The sequence below is a fragment of the Gobius niger genome (genome assembly GCF_951799975.1).
Source record: "Gobius niger genome assembly, chromosome: 2".
Lineage (NCBI taxonomy): Eukaryota > Metazoa > Chordata > Actinopteri > Gobiiformes > Gobiidae > Gobius > Gobius niger.
In genome coordinates this window covers 7,742,200-7,759,944 of record NC_136853.1, presented here as the reverse complement: position 1 = coordinate 7,759,944, position 17,745 = coordinate 7,742,200, and the positions used below count along the sequence as shown (strand labels likewise).

The 17,745-nt window shown below is 42.8% G+C and overlaps 1 protein-coding gene across 1 annotated transcript in view; it reads right to left on the bottom strand.

The window, feature by feature from the left end:
• LOC306959912 (ras association domain-containing protein 8-like) overlaps positions 1-17,745 on the bottom strand; it is a 41,144-nt gene that overhangs the window by 11,290 nt on the left and 12,109 nt on the right. The window contains 4 exon segments of the mRNA XM_079552167.1: positions 1,144-1,347; positions 1,454-1,643; positions 2,620-2,800; positions 8,989-9,145. Coding sequence (XP_079408293.1) covers positions 1,144-1,347; positions 1,454-1,643; positions 2,620-2,800; positions 8,989-9,100 — 687 coding nt within the window. The 5' untranslated portion in view covers positions 9,101-9,145.

The window sequence follows — 17,745 nt, the reverse complement described above, 5'->3', positions numbered from 1 at the left end:
TTGTTCTGCTTTTTATCCAAACTCAGCCAGACAGCACTGAATTTCCACTCTTCTGTACACCGGAACAAAAATAATGTTGTTCTAAGAATCAGTCTGAATCAGTATAAGGACCAAGCAATCGACAGACATTTGTGACGCAGGCAGTGGAAATGGAGGCCTGGGGTTTGACTGGTGTTATTACTGTGATTATCGACAGCACGGCTTTCCGGTCCCAGTCTGACGCTGCAGGAACCTTTTAAGTTCTCGAACAAAGGCAGGTTAACACTTATGGGAAAGCTTTACAGTATATTTAAAACAATAAAGCAGCACTGTGCGTTCGCAGGCAGCTATAGTTACACCTGCTCGAATGCTTCTAAGAGCTTCACATCCCAGCAGGTCCCTCTGTTAAGTGTTTGCTACCGTCAGCCTCGTCAGCCAGACATTCCTTCTCTCTGTTCAAAGTCTGGAACTCACCTCGATGCCGGTCCCAACATCGATTATCAGTCCAATCACAGACGTAAATATGTAACTCGTCACTCAAATGCAGAAGACTCTCTCAAATCCCGCGCATTCAGAACAAACTTTGACTTCCATCACTTGAAAGTAAAAGAGTTTTGCCTGTAAAAGGGGCTACATGCATGTTGGCCATTTTATACTCACTACTGCCACATCAGGTCATACGTGTAACTGCACCTTCTATACTAAAGGGATATTTCAGGATTTTTGACATAGGGCCTCATTTCCTAGTTATCCAGAGTGTTGCTGATTTCTGGAGATATTTTTTGGGGTAATTCATGCAGTTCTTATGTTTGAAGAGTTTCGTGGTGCTAGGCTAATGCAAGGCTATGGTATCAGCTAGCCTGCATTATAAACAGTGTGACCCGCTCCACAGAGCACCTGAGGCAAATCACTTATAACACCAGACTAACCATTTTAGAGGCAGTTGTGGTGAACAGGTCTGGGCTCATTCTACACATTAGGACATGGCTGGAACATGTAGGGGGAGGAAAATACATCATTTTAACATTCTTAAACTCCGTATAGTCCCTTTAATTTGGCAGAAGATGGTTGTGTTTCTCAATCTTCTGTGACTTTCATTTCCCATGTCCTTAAACACATGACGTGATCGCACTCAGGTAAGGCCCACATCTGGTTCCCCCTCACCTGACTGGCCTCTCCCGCTGCCTCCTCCCAGTCTCGGAGCTCTCCCTCACAGCCCTCCAGTCGGGCCCCTAGAGCCTGCAGCCTGTCCCTCTGCAGCTGCACCAGGCGGCTCAGCTCTCGGGACGGACTGGCCGGGGCGGACGTCACCCCTCCGCCCCCCAGCACCCGGCTCAGACTCAGGCTCACCCCCCGCGGCTGCGTCTGCTTCGCTGTAACAGAGGAGAGAGAGTACATACAATTTCCTTCATTATCAACCTTTAAAGCCATGAAGATGGGGGGGCTGTAATATGATTTTTGACATTTTATATACTATGAAGAAATGCTCCTCACCTTCTGAATCCTTGCTCCTCCCAAAGATCTCCCGCAGCCCCCTGGCCCCCCCGCTGAAGGTGAGGGACTTGCGTTTGGGCTCCTTTCGTCTGAGTGAGCGGTCAGCGGCTGAGGGGCGGAGCTTGGAGAGGGGGGGTAGGCTCTGCCGATAGAAGCCTCTCTCTGGGACTCTGGGACATTTAATACAAGTCGTTTTTCCCCATTTGTTACATCACTGCTTTTGTTTATATTCATCATCGGTGTCGTGGTTTTTCATAATTTTGCAAATGGAAATATCAAGCTTAACAAAAATAACTGTGATTTATGACGATCAAAAAGTGACAAAAACTATCTGATCTGACGCCAGAACATTTACTCAAATACACATGAACGGTTCCAACAAGGCTCCACATTTCTTTAATGAGTGAGCTCCAAAAAACTCAAATTTGCATTTTACTAATGAGCGCACCACCATACAGGAAGTATACAAAGATTGGTCCATAATTCCTTCCTTCCTTCCATCTCTTTCCTTCATCCCTTCTTTCCATCCTTTCCTTCCTTCCTTCCTTCCTTCCTTCCTTCCTTCCTTCTTTCTCTTTCTTTCCTTCCTTCTCTTTCATTCTTTCCTTTCCTTCTTTGTCTTTCTTTCTTTCCTTCCTTCTTTCTTCTTGTCCTTCTTTCCTTCCTTCCTTCTTTCTTTCTCCTTTCCTTCCTTTCCTTCTTTCTCTTTCATTCCTTCCTTCTTTCTCTCTCCTTCATTCCTTTCCTTCTTTCTATTTCCTTCCTTTCATTCATTCATTCTATTTCATTCTTTCTTTCCTTCTTTCTTTCTTTCTCTTTCCTTCTTTCTTTCTCTTTCCTTCCTTCATTCCTTTCCTTCTTTCTATATCTTTCCTTCCGTCTTTCTTTCTTTCTTTCTTTCTTTCTTTCTTTCTTTCATTTTACAGACTCAACTAAATGTACACAACACTTACTTGATTAAAGTGATAGTCTGTAGATTGCGTATAATTGACCGCCTGGGCCTGTGACTTAAGCAAGACTAAATATTTATCAACCAATCAAGAAGCTGCAATCTTACAGACGATCACTTTAAATGCTGACTAAATAAACAACATTTGTGCCCTTTATTAATGTTTAGCCCTTTAGAAGAGTAACCGCTGCCCCCACCTGGTCGGGCCCTCGGATGTGGGGCGCTCGCTGGCTGAGGGGCCGGTCCTCTGCAGGATGAGCTGCACGTCACTGGCGTATTGGCCCCACTTGTTCAGGGAGACCACGGGGTTCTCCTGAGGGGACAGGTGGCGCTCCGTGTCCCGCCATTTCTCTATCAGAGTGTAGCGCCCCGTCCGCCCTGGGGCAACAGAAAAAGACAAACTGTTTTAGAACTATTTTATTTTCAAAGTGACCTCTCTACGATGAACTGCTTTAGCCTTTGTTTGGACCTGGTTTAGTTCAAATTAATAAAAAAAATCCTGCACATTAAACTCTTAAAGCAGTGCTAAGTAACTCTTGCCCCTAGAGGCCATAAGCGCCACTGCAGGTGTCGTAGCAAGTTTTTTTACTCATTAATTGTCCGTGAGAGTAAATGCTACGCTGACGGGAAAGACAAAGGGAGAGAGGGATATCTTACAGCCAATTACACAATGGAAATCATTCTCTTCACTCAAACTTGGCTGTAAATACGGCTTAAGTGGTGCTAGCCCACAGTTAGCTTGCCCGTTAGCCTGTTAGCTTCTTCTTTGTGACTCCATTAGTGTGTATTGGTGACTACGACCCGGTGCAGGGCCAGAGACACCAGGGGGAGATGAAAGATCATCCCATCAACACTTGTATTACCCCCAGAGGGACTACGGAAAGGATTTATTAAGGTAAACAAGGTACTTAGTACTTCTTTACACCGCATTTCATATTATGATGCAAATTGTATTTCAGTGCCATAAAAGGTAAAAAAAAAAAGGTTTTCAATGAAACTCATGGATGGTTTTATGTCTCAGACTCTATGAATCACTGATATTAATCTCAGAGACCTGGGATGATTAGTTTTCAGGTTAAGCCCAGTTAAGGGAAAAACTAAAAGGATGTTTCACATTATTAAGCAGATCATCATTTTCAAGCAATATGGGAAAGAAAAATGATCTCTCTGCTGATGAAAAGCATGATATAGTTGAATGCCTTGGTCTAGGTGTGAAAACCTTTGATATTTCATGAAAGACTAAGCGTAATCATCATACTGTTTAGAGATTTGTGGCTGATTCAGAGACATACTCGGTTTTGTGCAGATAATGGCACAATGAGGACGGTTTCTGTCAGACAAATACATCAGATTAAGAGAACAGCTGCTACAAAGCAGCAAACGGGTATTTGAAGCTGCTGGTGTCCCTGGAGTCTCCCCAACATCAAGGTGTAAGAAGTTTAATGGATTTAAGAATTTTGAAGCTCTTATCAATGAAGGGCTCCTATGTTAAAATATAACTTGACCTGTTAAGGTGTTAAAGTTTATCCATCACATTCATACTATCAGTTAAAAACTTAAAAATTATGCTGATTCTCATTTGAGTTGACAGTTTAGATAATCTTAGAAAAACTTCATTTGCATAATAATTTGGAGCGCAGTGTAAATACTTTTACTTTTTACTTACAAAGTACATTTTACAATGCATACTTTGATTCTTTTACTAAAGTGCTTTTTTGGTCCCATATCTGCACTTTTACTTAAGTAAGAATACTGTGTACTTCTTCCACCACTGGTAACTTTTCTTGTGTTGCATTTTTGTCAAATTTTTGTTGAGTTTTCATCCTCATTTTCGTTGCTATTTTGACGCTATGTTCTAGAAGCTTTTAGATTTGGGTAAGGCCGAACTGGAGAAAATGTGGTGGGTTCAGGTGAGGTTTAAGTTCGTAATGCAACATATAAACTTCAAAATAAAGTAGAAAGTGACATAAATACTTTGGATTTTCTCCCACGCCTGACCCAAGCAGTCAGAGCCACGGGGAAATTCAGCTGCACAAACGCTGATTGTGTTGAGGAAAAGGCCGGTCGTGGGTTCAGGGTTTGGTATCACTGAATATAAGTGTTCCTCAGCCTGTACATGTGCAGATAAGAGTGAACAAGAAGCCAAGCCCACACGTTTAACACAGAGGGACCCAGACTGTACAAGCGGGGCATTGTTCCCCCTAAGCCGCTCCCATCAAAGCGTCTCCAGGGGCACAAAAGGCAGGGGCCAAACGGCGAGCAGGGGCCAAACGGCGAGCAGGGGCCACACGGCGAGCAGTGGACGGCCATAACTCCTGTGAAAGACACTACTGAACGAATCATGTGTTGGTGGTCAGTCACTGAAGTCCGGACGGCTCATACAGGGCTCACACCAGGGACTCAGACTCGGACCAGATTTATTCAGATCTCAGGTCTTGGCACAGCCGACCTCTGAACATACACTCTTATAAATAAGCTTGAAATTTAGTTTAAAACCCCTCTTTACCCAAATCCAAAAGCTTCTCACAGCCGACAGGTGAAACTCGGAAAACTGGAATATCGTTAAGCGTGGATAAAAGGGGGAACTATACTGTAAGGCGTAATAATACCAGGAGTAGTTCGGCGTCCGCACAGGAAAGTGAAGATATTACTGCACGGATTTCGAACTGCTCCTGGCATTATTACGCCTTACAATATAGTTCCCCCTTTTATCCGCTTAGAAAATCCACATTGTTTTATTTTGTGTAACTATACACTTCACGTAACCATATTTAAAGAGTAACTAAACACCAAATCCACTTTTTTTTGCTGATAAACGGTCTAAATGGTTGTTGAATAGAGTTAGCTACATGTCCCAGTCATTATGTTGACATTTGGTGCAAACTTGTTCAAAATCTCACTTTTGTGTCTAAAACAGCAGGGTTAGCGCCTCTACTGGTTTCACGCAGCACAAAACATCAATAAGAAAGCCACGAAAGAGTGACAAAAATGGTGATGACAATGTGTTAAAAAAGTGACCGAAACAATGACAAAAAAAACTATGAAAACACGACAAAAAAGTTGCTGTAGACCAACTAAAGTAGAGTCATTTTAACTATTTTGCATTTAAAGGAACTTATATTTGAGCAGCATCAGCTTCGTGGTTGTATAAGCTACACAGCGGCGGAGTGATCTGCGAGAAAATAGTCCCTCAAAATGCAATCATTCATGTGATGCAGGTCAGTTTACTCAACAGAAACATTTCAATGGTTAGTCTGGTGTTATAAATGATTTGCCTCAGGTGCTCTGTGGAGCGGGTCACTCTGTTTTTAACGCAGGCTAGCTGATACCATAGAAATGCGCTAGCCTAGAACTAGCCTAGCACCACGCAACTCTTCAAATATAAGAACTGCATGAATTACAAAAAAAAATATCTCCAGAAATCAGCAACACTCTGGATAACGAGGAAATGAGCCCTATGTCAAAAATCCTGAAATATCCCTTTAAGCTCTTAATTAATTAACCCCTTTTTGAGTGAAAGTGCAGGATTTTAGAGGCAGTTGTGGTGAACAGGTCTGGGTCATTCTACACATGAGGACATGGCTGGAACATGTAGGGGGAGGAAAATACTTAGTTTTAACATTTTGAACTCTGTATAGTCCCTTTAAGTTGTTGTTTTTCGGCCATGTTAGAGTGTATTGAACCTCTAAACCCCCATCAGTTCGGCTTCACCCAAATCTAAAAGCTTCTTGAAGAAAGCGTCAACATAGCGACAAAAACAAGACGTCAATGAGGAGGAAAACAGACGACAAAACAGGCGACAAAAACGCAGCGAAAACACAGAAAACAGGCGCTAAAAAAGTGATGAAAAAGCAACAAAAGGGCTACAAAACACACACAAAAAAATCAACAAAATAAGTGACAAAAAGGCAGAACAAAAAAGAACAGGGCAACAACACGAGGAAAAATCTTAGATGAGTTTCATAGGTCTTAACTTTCAAATGAGCTGCCAGTCGAGACGCTTTTAGATTTGGGTAAAGCCGATCAGGAGAAAACACGTTCGGTTAAAGAGGTTAATTAAAATCCCCGACGAGAAGCATCCCAGACAATATCGCTTTCCGATCCCTTTCTGACTCCGCCTCCAGTGCAGACGCTGCTCTCAGCTCTGCCGGCCTTTACATTACGTCTAATTAAACCCATGCACCGACAGGCAGAGGCCACTTCCTCCGGCAAACACCAAACATGTCAATAAGTCTGCAGCGTGACTCATCTCGGCTCCGTGTCCTCGAATCACTTTTCATTTTACCGCAATTTCTCAGGACGAGTGCCTGCGACAGCCGTGCCAACACCGGACAGTGCCCACACCGGCCCATCTCCCTGTGGGGATTTATGCGGGACGGAATATATTGCTCACTCAGTTCGGGGTGAAGTTCTGGAAGCCCGGGCGAGAGGGATTTAATGTTAATCTAGTCTTTGTGGTTGGAAGGTTTGGGTGTATTGAAACTTTGCTTAAAGGGTATTTATGTAATCGCTTCGCTTTATTTGTCAGCAGAAGCTAATGAACAAACCAGAAAAGTAATAATGCACATTCTGTACATGCGGTTATTCGTATATAAGCAGTACTAAGTAACTCATGCCCCTAGAGGCCATAAGCGCCACTGCAGGTGTCGTAGCATGTTGCGTTTTTTACTCATTAATTGTCCGAGAGGGATATTGTACATCCAATTTCACAACTTGGCTGTAAATACTGTTTAAGTGGCGCTAGCCCGCAGTTAGCTTTGCCCGTTAGCCTGTTACCTTCTTCTTCGAAATTCCATCCATTAATGTGTATTGCACCTCCGATCCGGTGGCAGCGAAGTTGCAGTTATGGTTTTCTGGTCAGAGACACCAGGGGGAGATGAAAGACCCTCCGGTCATCCCATTAACACTTGTCTCAGAGGGACTACGGAGAGGTGTTATTAAGGCAAACAAGTTACTTAGTATTGCTTTAACCACCCGCCTTAAAGGGACTATACAGAGTTTAATAATGTTAAAATCATGTATTTTCCTCCCCCTACATGTTCCAGCCATGTCCTCATGTGTAGAATGAGCTCAGACCTGTTCACCACAACTGCCTCTAAAATCCTGCACTGTCACTCAGAAAGGTGTTACTTCGGGTCTGAAGTGCCGTCATGCACGAGCTTAATATAGAAGGTGCAGTTACACGTATGACCTGAGGTGGCAGTAGTGAGCATAAAATGGCTAACTTGCATCTAGGCCCTTTAACCAAGTACATTTTCTCAGACTTAAGACCTAGAGAAACTGATGTTTACATGTTGTTGCCGCGTTGGCGTCGCTTTTTTCATTCTTTTTTTCCACCTAATTTTTGCCACTTTTTATTGCGTTTGCCACTTTTTTGTGTCTTTTTTTGTCACTTTTTGGTTGCACTTTCATCGCTCTTTGTGTCACTTTTTTGAGGTGTTTACATCCTTGTTTTCTTCTCATTTTTGTCGTCATTTGAGGCTTTTTTTTTTTTAAGCTTTTAGATTTGGGTAAAGCCAAACTGGAGACAATGTGCTTGGTTCAGGTGGGGGTTAAGAGGTTAATAGAATAGTAGTTATACCCAATATTATGCATGACAGATCAATATCAGCTAAAAGGCAGCAGCATATCCTTCATTACACACGAGGTAAGGCTCATTCAAACTTCGCAAGAACTTTTGTCTTCATTTACAAGACATTTCCATGGCGACAAGGCAAAAGTGACTTCATTTTGTTCTGCAGCTCAGTGAAATATGAATGAGCCTTTAAACTCAATGAAACACAATTTGGTAAAATAAATAAAAATAAATATCAAGCCAAAATAGTACAGTGTGTTTCTGTCATTATTGGACGATAAGTCGATAGTTATTATAGTGACAGTCCCGTGAATTAGACGTCATTGCTGATTTTTGGGGATCTTGATTGGCCGAGAGCGGGTCGTCTCATGATCAGAAGGGTTAGAATCCCAGCTCCTGAAGATGCACACTGTCGTTGTGTCCTTGAGCGAGACACTTCACCTTCCTTGCCTCCAGTGTCAGCGTACACTGGTGTTTGAATGACAGTGTAGAATGGGTTAGTGGTTCCTTGCTGTAAAGCGCTTTGGGCCTGATACGAAGTTACAAGTAAAGCATCTTCAACATATAAAATATGATCAAGGTGTACCAACTTGTGACCAATTTTCACCACGATGTTTCTCAGTTCCTCTGAGGACGAGGAGGCTGTGGCTAATTGTAAGGCTCTCATAAGAGAAGATAAGAGAAGATAAGATAAGATGAGAAAGCCTTTATTGATCTCACAATGGAGAAATTCCCTTGTTACTTGTTCACTGGCTGAGCTCTATGCAAGAAAACAGGACGTCTCCATCATGTTTGGTTCAGGAGGGATCAGCCTTTTGTAAGCAGGTAGTAAAAGGTCAGGCAGCCTATTTAAAGGGAAAACCTGATCACTGTCGCTTTACAAACCTCGCCACAAGAGCTCAAATACAGAAACAATTCACAACGACTGACACCAGTGGAAGCCGGTGATCCACCAAATGAAGAAGAAGATGGAAACAGCTTAGACACTTGCCGATCGCTTGAGCCAGGGCGATGACCACCTCTTGGCACGTGGTGAATTCGGTGACACCGCACACGATGCGCTGGACCCCATCCACCCACACTTTGAGCTCCATGGCCCTCATTCTGCTCCAGCACCCACAGGTGACAACAGGGTTTTACTGTCCATCCTGAAAGACAAGAAAACAGGACTCAGAAGATGCAGATGTTTGTATTTGTAGTCACATTGTTTAGTCCTTATATTTATATTCAGGTAACTACTTCAGACCGCACTACTGAGACCTGTGGGGTTCCCCAGGGGTCACTTCTGGGACCCCTTTTCTTTAGTCTATACATGCTTCCATTCACTCAACTAATATGCAGCAATAATAAACACAACAATGCAGATGACATACTATGCGAAATGCACGAACGAGGCAAAGTTAAGTGGATTTATTGATCACGGATATTTGGCGCCCCTTCCTCATGAAGAGCTTCGATGGCAAAGCAGCGCGAGACAGTGGGACTCAGGTGTTTGGCCCGGGACAGGAGAATGTTTTTTTTCCCCACGAAAATGCGCCAAACAAAAGTGCAAAACAGAGAACACATGACAACAAACACGAGAAAAGATCTTAGGCCTTAGCTTTCAAATGAGCTGTAGACTCCGTTCAAGAAGCTTTTAGATTTCAGGGGTTAAGAGGTTAAAGGGATATTTCAGGATTTTTGACATTGGGCCTCATTTTCTAGCTATCCAGAGTGTTGATTTCTGGAGATATTTTTTTGTTAATTCATGCAGTCCTTATATTTGAAGAGTTTAGTGGTGCTAGGCTAGTGCTAGACTAGTGCTAGGCTAGCGCATGTCTATGGTAACTAGTAGCCTGCATTAACAACCTCTTGAAAATTATGGGCTCGTCCTCCAAACGTTGCCATATCTGATTTGTAGAAAGCTCCTTTGTGAATTCCACGTGTAGTAATAGGGCCGCAGGTAAACAAACTACTGTAGATCCGGTAACTGAGCAGATCACTCCGCCGCTGCGTAGCTACAACCAGGAAGCTGATGCTGCTCAAAAAGTTATTTTAAATGCAAAATGGTTAAAATGATTTGGTCAACAGACATTTCTATGGTTAGTCTGGTGTTATAAGTGATTCGTCTCAGGTGCACTGTGCTTGGGGCAGACTGTTTTTAATGCAGGCTACTAGTTACCATAGACATGCACTAGCTTAGCACTAGCCTAGCACCACTCAACTCTTCAAATATAAGGACGGCATGAACTAAAAAAAAAAAAATCACCAGAAATCATTTGTAACTACTTTCTTATTACCTGTACCCAGACATGAAACTTGAGACTTGGAGCTTCATTTGAAAGCTAAGACCTACAAATCTGATCAAAGAGTTTAGGTCCCTTTCTTGCCTGATTGTCACATTTTTGTCACATTTTTGTTGCATTTTTGATGCTTTTTTTGGCTGCGTTTTGATCCTCATTTCAGTCTCGCTTTCGTCACTATCTTCACGCTTTTTTCATGAAGCTTTTCAGATGGAACAGGAGGAAAAGTGCTCGGTCAAGAGGTTAATACGTTCTTCACATTCTTTTATGCCCTTGTAACGCAGAAAACCATCACACTCTCCGACCCCCGTCTGAACATCTAAGGCCACTCGAATATGGCTTCTGAAGCACTTGTTGTGCACAAGCTGTAAAGCACTAACGCGGTCGTCCAATATATTTTTTATTTGCTGATGCAGTGACAGAGGAGGAGAGAGCGAGGAGGAGGATGCTTAGAACAAGAGGCTTTTAAACTGCTGACGCCAACTCCTCAGCAGCAGTCATTACTAACCTGGCAAGGCCACAACAGAGGGAGAACGCAACAGTGCACAACCGAGACAGGCAGAGAAAAGGGCAGAGAGAGGGGAATTATGGGTAATGTCGCAGTCACCGTTTGTACTCTTACTCATCTGGTGAAGGAAGGAAAAATCTAGTCTTAGAAGCTATCAATACAGATACCTGAACGATACTTTTCCGATACCTATACTCAAATATTAGTCGTCTAGAACCAGAACAATAATGTGTGGGGGATCTGTTAATCGATAATATCGGTTTCATCTCCATTGTCAAGAAATGTGTGAAAAATTGGGAATAATTTGGGTAAAAAAACGAGGAGAAATAGAGAAAATATTAGGAATAAAGAATGAGCAAAAATGAGGGGGAAACATTCGGGAAACGAGAAAAAACTGGGGCGAAAATAAGAAAATACTGTGTATAAAATTGGGGGAAATGGGGCAAACATTGGGCAAAAACAACAAAAAAGGGACAAAAAGGGGAGGAGAAATGGGGGGGAAATTAGGGCCATGATCCGCTGAAATGTTCCTGTGAGCCTCCTTTTGTGTCCTGAAATGAGAACCATTTCACATATAACTAACTAACTAATATAAAAGTTTTTGAGTCACGATCATTGTGAGGGAAAAAATTGCGATTTTACGATTATTCACAATTATCCAAAATAAATGGACTATACAGAGTTTAAAAATGTTAAATCAGGGGTAGGCAACGTCAGGCCCGAGGGCCAAATCCGGCCCTTCAGCACAGAACCTCTGGCCGTCAAGATGATTTTGAGAAACATTATCACAAAAATCAGAGAGTACTTTTAACATTATTAGAGTTAAATGGGAGAAAAAAAAGGTAGAAATACTGTCAATACACCGAATTAGGGCATTTGTTATGACAACACTGGCATTTGAAGGAAGTGCACTTGAAAAAGTGACAAATCTACTTGAATTAAGGGATTAAATCTAAGGTTCGAGTAGATATAGTCTAGTCTTAGATGAGATAAAACCTCTAGTAGTAGTTATTCTCTTAATTCAGATAATTTTGTGTCATTTCAAGTGTAAAACAAGTGGGTTTTATTCTTGTTCCATCGGCGCTGTCGCATTTATATCTTGGATATAAACCGACTCAAATTCAACATAGAAGAACCTTTATTCAAGCAATTTTAAGTCATTTATCTCATTTAAGATGGTTATGTTTCCAGTGTTGTGCTTTACTTTGGGCTAATAATCAGCGGCTTCGGCCCTCGGTCTATTTACAATAAAGAAAATCGGCCTCCGCCAAGAAAACTTGCCTACCCCTGACCTACATGTTCCAACAATGTCCTAAGGTGTAGAACAGGAAGGATCTCCAACCAGTAGCTCAGGAGCTACCAGTAGCTCGCCAAAGACTTTCTACATCTCAAATTTTAGATGGATTTTCTGTTTGTTCTGAACATGCTGAACACAATCTGCAAACAGTTTGGTCAATATTGTAAAGTATAAGGACTAAACTCAAGTCTCTTTCCTTGAAATACCAATTCTGAAAAATCGCATTTTACGTGTTTCGGAAGCATAAGTAGCTCTCTGACGTTCTTGTTGTATAAAAGTAGCTCGCCAGGTAAAAAAGTTTGGAGACCCCTGGTGTAGAATGAGCCCAGACCTGTTCGCCACAACTGCCTCTAAAATCCTGCACTGTCACTCAAAACGGTGTTAATTCGGGTCCGAATTGCCGTTATGCACGAGCGTAAAATAGAAACTGCAGCTACGCATATGACCTGAGGTGGCAGTAGTGAGTATACAATGGCAAACTTGCATCTAGCCCCTTTAAGGAAGAAAACATTCATGTACATTCATATTATTATTCATTATATTATATTCATTTATTTATGGGTTGTTTTGATTGAAAACCTTTTGAACTTCCAGCCTAAGTTATCTTTTATCTTTATACCCTTACATGGAGCGCCATAACCAAGTGGCTGGTATAGTGTTCAGGAACATCTGTGCAGAGTATGGAAACCCCAAGGTCAAAGTGGGAAACACCTCCAAACCGAGCCAAGATCCTGTGGGACGTCCAGATACAGACGGACAGAATGGTAATGAACCAACCGGACACTATGGTGGTGGACAAAGAGCAGAGGATAACCACTGTGGTCGACATCGCAATACCAACGACTTCAACATCAGGAAAAAGGAACACGAGAAACTAGAGAAACACCAGGGGCTCAGAGAAAACCTGGAGGGTGAAGGATCAGTGGAGCCAGTCGGTGTCCTAAAATTCTTGCGATACCGTGAGCTTTTATAACGGCAGTAATTATAAAACCGGTTAATCTTGACATCACTGATCATCACATGACACTCAAACTTCACCAATTCTAGGAAGTGTACATTTCCCCCCAAAGTTTTCTCCAAAGGTTTTAGCTCTGCGGGCAGCCGCCTGGTCTCTTCTGCCCCATCAGCTCAGCGCTCATCCCTGACCGAACCACCCCCCCGCGGAGCTCCCTCCTCGACTGGGGCCCCTCCATCTTCATCACAGCTGCCACACTTCAACCAGCACACCCCTGCAGGCTTCCCCTCCGCAGACACCCCATCAGGCTGGACCGAAACAAAGAAGTGGAAATGTTTCCTGCCCTGTTTCCACCCGCCTCACTCTCTGCTGTGATCCCACTGTCGGATCATTCCCATATTAAAATGTGTATGGGCGACACCAATGTGCATTTAAATGAGGACTGTCAAAGTTAAAGCTTTAACTCACGATTAATCCAAGAATAACTAGTGCATCAAACAAGAATTAATCACATCATATATGTTTTGACCGACCACACTCCTGTATTTGGACAGTGATCACACACATTAACTACATGGTGAGCCAGGGGTCACCAACTTAACGTAGAAAAAGCGACAGAGAGATACTTCTGCATCAAAGAGTCTAATTATGCTGTTTCAACAAAAATGAGTTGACTTGTGTCCTTATAGTTTTCTTTATGCACCTAAAGTTTCCAGATTCCACTCTGCACAGTAACTGGGGCAGGTACAAACCCTATCACTTAATCCTCTCACAACTCAAATGTTATTAAGAGAATGCCTTTTCAAAAAGACATCACTTAAAGCGGCTTTACCAAATTTACCAAAAGCCACGAGCGATTCTGAGCAGCTTCAAGCACAGAGAACCAGGACCTTCTGAACAGACGTCCTGAGGAGGGCGGCAAGCAGGGCTTTGGTTTCACTGAACACACTGAAAGAATAATATAATGGAATGTATAAAGTTCTTTACACACTTTTATACAAGTAAATGTACCTGTAGGAAACCGTTCTCTTGGAATATTCGACCACACACGAGGAGAAAAGTCCAGCATTTCCAGTGGCTGAACGATATTGAAGAAACTTACGGCTGTGCAATATCGCAATAACGATACTCCTGCGATATTTCACTAAACCATTTCAACACGATACAAATCACAAGTAACTCATTTTTCAGCAAATTTTGTCAAAACAAGACTTAAAGCAATACTACATCAGGACCAAAACAAGAGTAGAATTGTTATCCGAGAGATCAATATGAAGAATATGTTCTTACAATTACGTAATAATCGTTTCCAAAACATAACATGGTCGAATATGTCCGGGCGGTTTCATTTTGGCACATGCCGTTGAAATGCCGTAATGGGACGGGGCGCGGTTACTGGATCACCTTGTGGTTTCAGCGAGAGGAGCTTCTTTTGACACAGACACGTGAAACTGTCCGTCACAAGCACTTACGAACATCCAGAGAGGCCACACTGCTCGGCTGAATTCATGAGCTCTTACACATGTGGTATTTCGGACGGCAGTTGCTGGTGGTAAGATAGAGTTGACCCCGTTGCCCACACTGGTCATGGCCCAAAGGGGAGCAGCTGAATTAAACTGGACAAATCCTGCTTAAGGGGATTAAAAACATTCTTCTGGCTGCCTGATATTTGACGTTTTATAACTTGCTAATAATGTCTAGGGTTAGACGGTGACGTAACACAGAGGCCACGGCTGGTGAGGAGTTTGGCTGGAGCTCCCCCTGTAGGCAGCAGTGGGAATTTCAACAGTGTGGTTAGCAAGTGGTTAGCAAGCAGTGAAAATCCTGTGTGCAGAACTACTCACAATTTATGTTGCGTTTAGGGACACAAAGCTACCAATGCCAGAATGATCGGGCAACAAACTGGAGAACTCTTCAGTGGAAAAACAATATTCCACACAGAGCTGACATAATCAACAACATTTTTATATATATTTTTTTCAAAATGTCTGGTCTATAATCCTGTAGAAACATACTTGGCCGCTCCAGCAGTGGACGATTTTATTTTATTACTTTAGGTGAGTTAGTCTGGGGCTGGGCAATAACTCAAATTTTAATGAAATAGTGATTATAATGAAGGTCGATCACGATTATCACGCGGTGAGTTTTAATCGAAGAGAATTGGCCAGTCATGTCACATTCTGGAAAAAAATATGGACGGTGCAGCTGCGCCTGTCAGGTCAATCCCAGGGAAACACTCGGCCCAAACAGGAAGCACAGGATGACACATGTGGCACAAAGAGGAGAGGACCTGGTGCAAAGTTGCACTAACTCGTCTTAAAGGGGCTAGATGCAAGTATTCCATTTTATACTCACTACTGCTACCTCAGGTCATACGTGTAACTGCAGCTTCTATATTAAGCTTGTGCATGACGGCACTTCGGACCCGAATCAACACCTTTTTGAGTGAAAGTGCAGGATTTTAGAAGCAGTTGTGGTGAACAGGTCTGAGCTCATTCTACACATTAGGACATGGAGGAACATGAAGGGGAGGAAAATACACAATTTTAACATTTTTAAACTGTGTATAGTCCCTTTAAGGGCAAAACAGAAACACTTGAGGAGCCAGAGGAACAGGACACACACGGGGATGAAGATCGCTATTTGGACCATGTGGATTTGTTTTGATCAGCCTTAATAAATCCTTTCCGTCGTCCCTCTGGGGGTAATACAAGTGTTAATGGGATGACTGGAGGGTCTTTCATCTCCCCCTGGTGTCTCCGGCCAGAAAAAAACACCCTTGCAACTTCCCTGCCTTCAGGTCGGAGGCGCAATACACACTAACAGAATCATGAAGAAGAAGCTAACAGGCTAACGGGCAAAGCTAACTGCGGGCTAGCGCCCCTTAAACAGTATTTCCAGCCAAGTTTGAGTGAAAAAAAATATTTCCATTGTGTACTTGGATGTACAATATCCCTCTGTCCCTTTGTCTTTTCTGTCAGTGTAGTATTTACTCTCACGGACAATTAATGAGTAAAAAACCGCAACATGCTACGACACCTGCAGTTGCGCAATGGCCTCTAGGGGCATGAGTTACTACGTCTCTATCACTTTTGGTCCCGGAGAGATCAGCTTCACTTTTCCCAGCTGTCCTACTGTGCAGCTTCCAACATATTATGACTGGATTTCCTTCATCAACGTGAACTTTCAGGAGAAGCAAGAATGTATGAGCAAATCAGGACGAAACCAGTAAAGGAAAAATTCTAGGATCCAAATTCTACTTGGATCTCTTTTGCACATGCATCTCTTTACTCGTATTCGCTCGGGCCCCGTGATATCGCCCCCACCATATGCCGGCAGGTGTTCGCGTGTTTCGCAAGATCGAGCAGCTGTTTCGGAGCAGATGTTCACACGTTTTTCACTTATTCCGCTCAGAAATACGGATGACTGAACGCAATTCGGGCTTTTAAGACCATCAAAGCCCAGACGCTCTATTTGGGAAGCAAAGCACACGAAAAAAAAAAAATCCAATCCAGCTTTGAACAGCTGTCGCAAAAGGTCTCGCAAAACACATTCACAACATTACTGATCTAAAAAGCCTGAGTTTGTCTTGGAAATTTGTCTTGCGTTTCAACTTTCCTCTTCCTCCCATACGTTCCATCATGGGACCGTTTCCGTGTTTATTCCTAATGTAAATTAGTTACAGCGACTCGGAGGCTTCCAGTGCTAATGCGCGTGAATAAATCAGGCTAAGGCTACATGGCGGGAGCTTGTACCAATTACAAATCCGCCACATGGAGCAGCTATTTTAAGCCATGTTCGCGATGTATAGAGCTATTTTTAGCATCGCAGTGGTTCGTGGGGAGCAGAGGGGCCGTATAGATAAGGGGTAATGGGTTATTTCTTTGATATAGGCGACAACAGGGACGTGAGGTTTGCAGCTGGTGAGGCATATGTTGTTTATAATCCGATATAAAGTCAAGGAAACAACAAGAAGACACATTACTTTATTAATTGATGAATGAAAACATCTCACCTGTATTGATCTGATGCTGGAGAAAAGCGGAACATTCACTTTTTCACTCAGAGAAAGTCACTTTTAAGAAAGGGTCTGAGTATTGGTTAATAAAACGAAAGATATCTCAAACCCCCAGTATCGGTATCGGAAGCAAAATACCTGGATCGGTGCATCTTTAGAATCTACCGAACAGGAATGTTTTAAATAAATCAGCTCTATGCCCCAGTAAAGCGCCCCCTGCTGTCACAGTTCAATACTGACACAGTTTACGGTTTAGAAGCTTCAGACACAGGATTATAGACCTGACATTTGGAACAATCGGCCAAAAATATCGGTCAAAACTATCGGCATCAGCCAATAAAAATCCCCTAAAATCGGCATCAGTCTAGAAAAACTGAAGCATTAACAGCTAAACTCTACACCAAAGTCATGTTTGCAAAGGTCTAGTGGAGAAGAAAAGTACGATCCATCCAGGTCGTCTTTGTGATTTGTTAAACAGTTTTTTTGGATTATTAGCCCTGGTAATAACAGGGTCTATCCTGCTGTAAACTTGGCTCTTGAACTCTTCCCCCGGCCCCGTCTGTCCTCTCGAGTTTCAGACGTGAGCCGTCTGAGGCTCGGGGCTAATCTTAGCGACTCTTCCCTCAGCCTCATTCCCAGGATGCCACAGGAGGGCGCGCCTCGGAGGGACACACTGTCGAAGAAAACC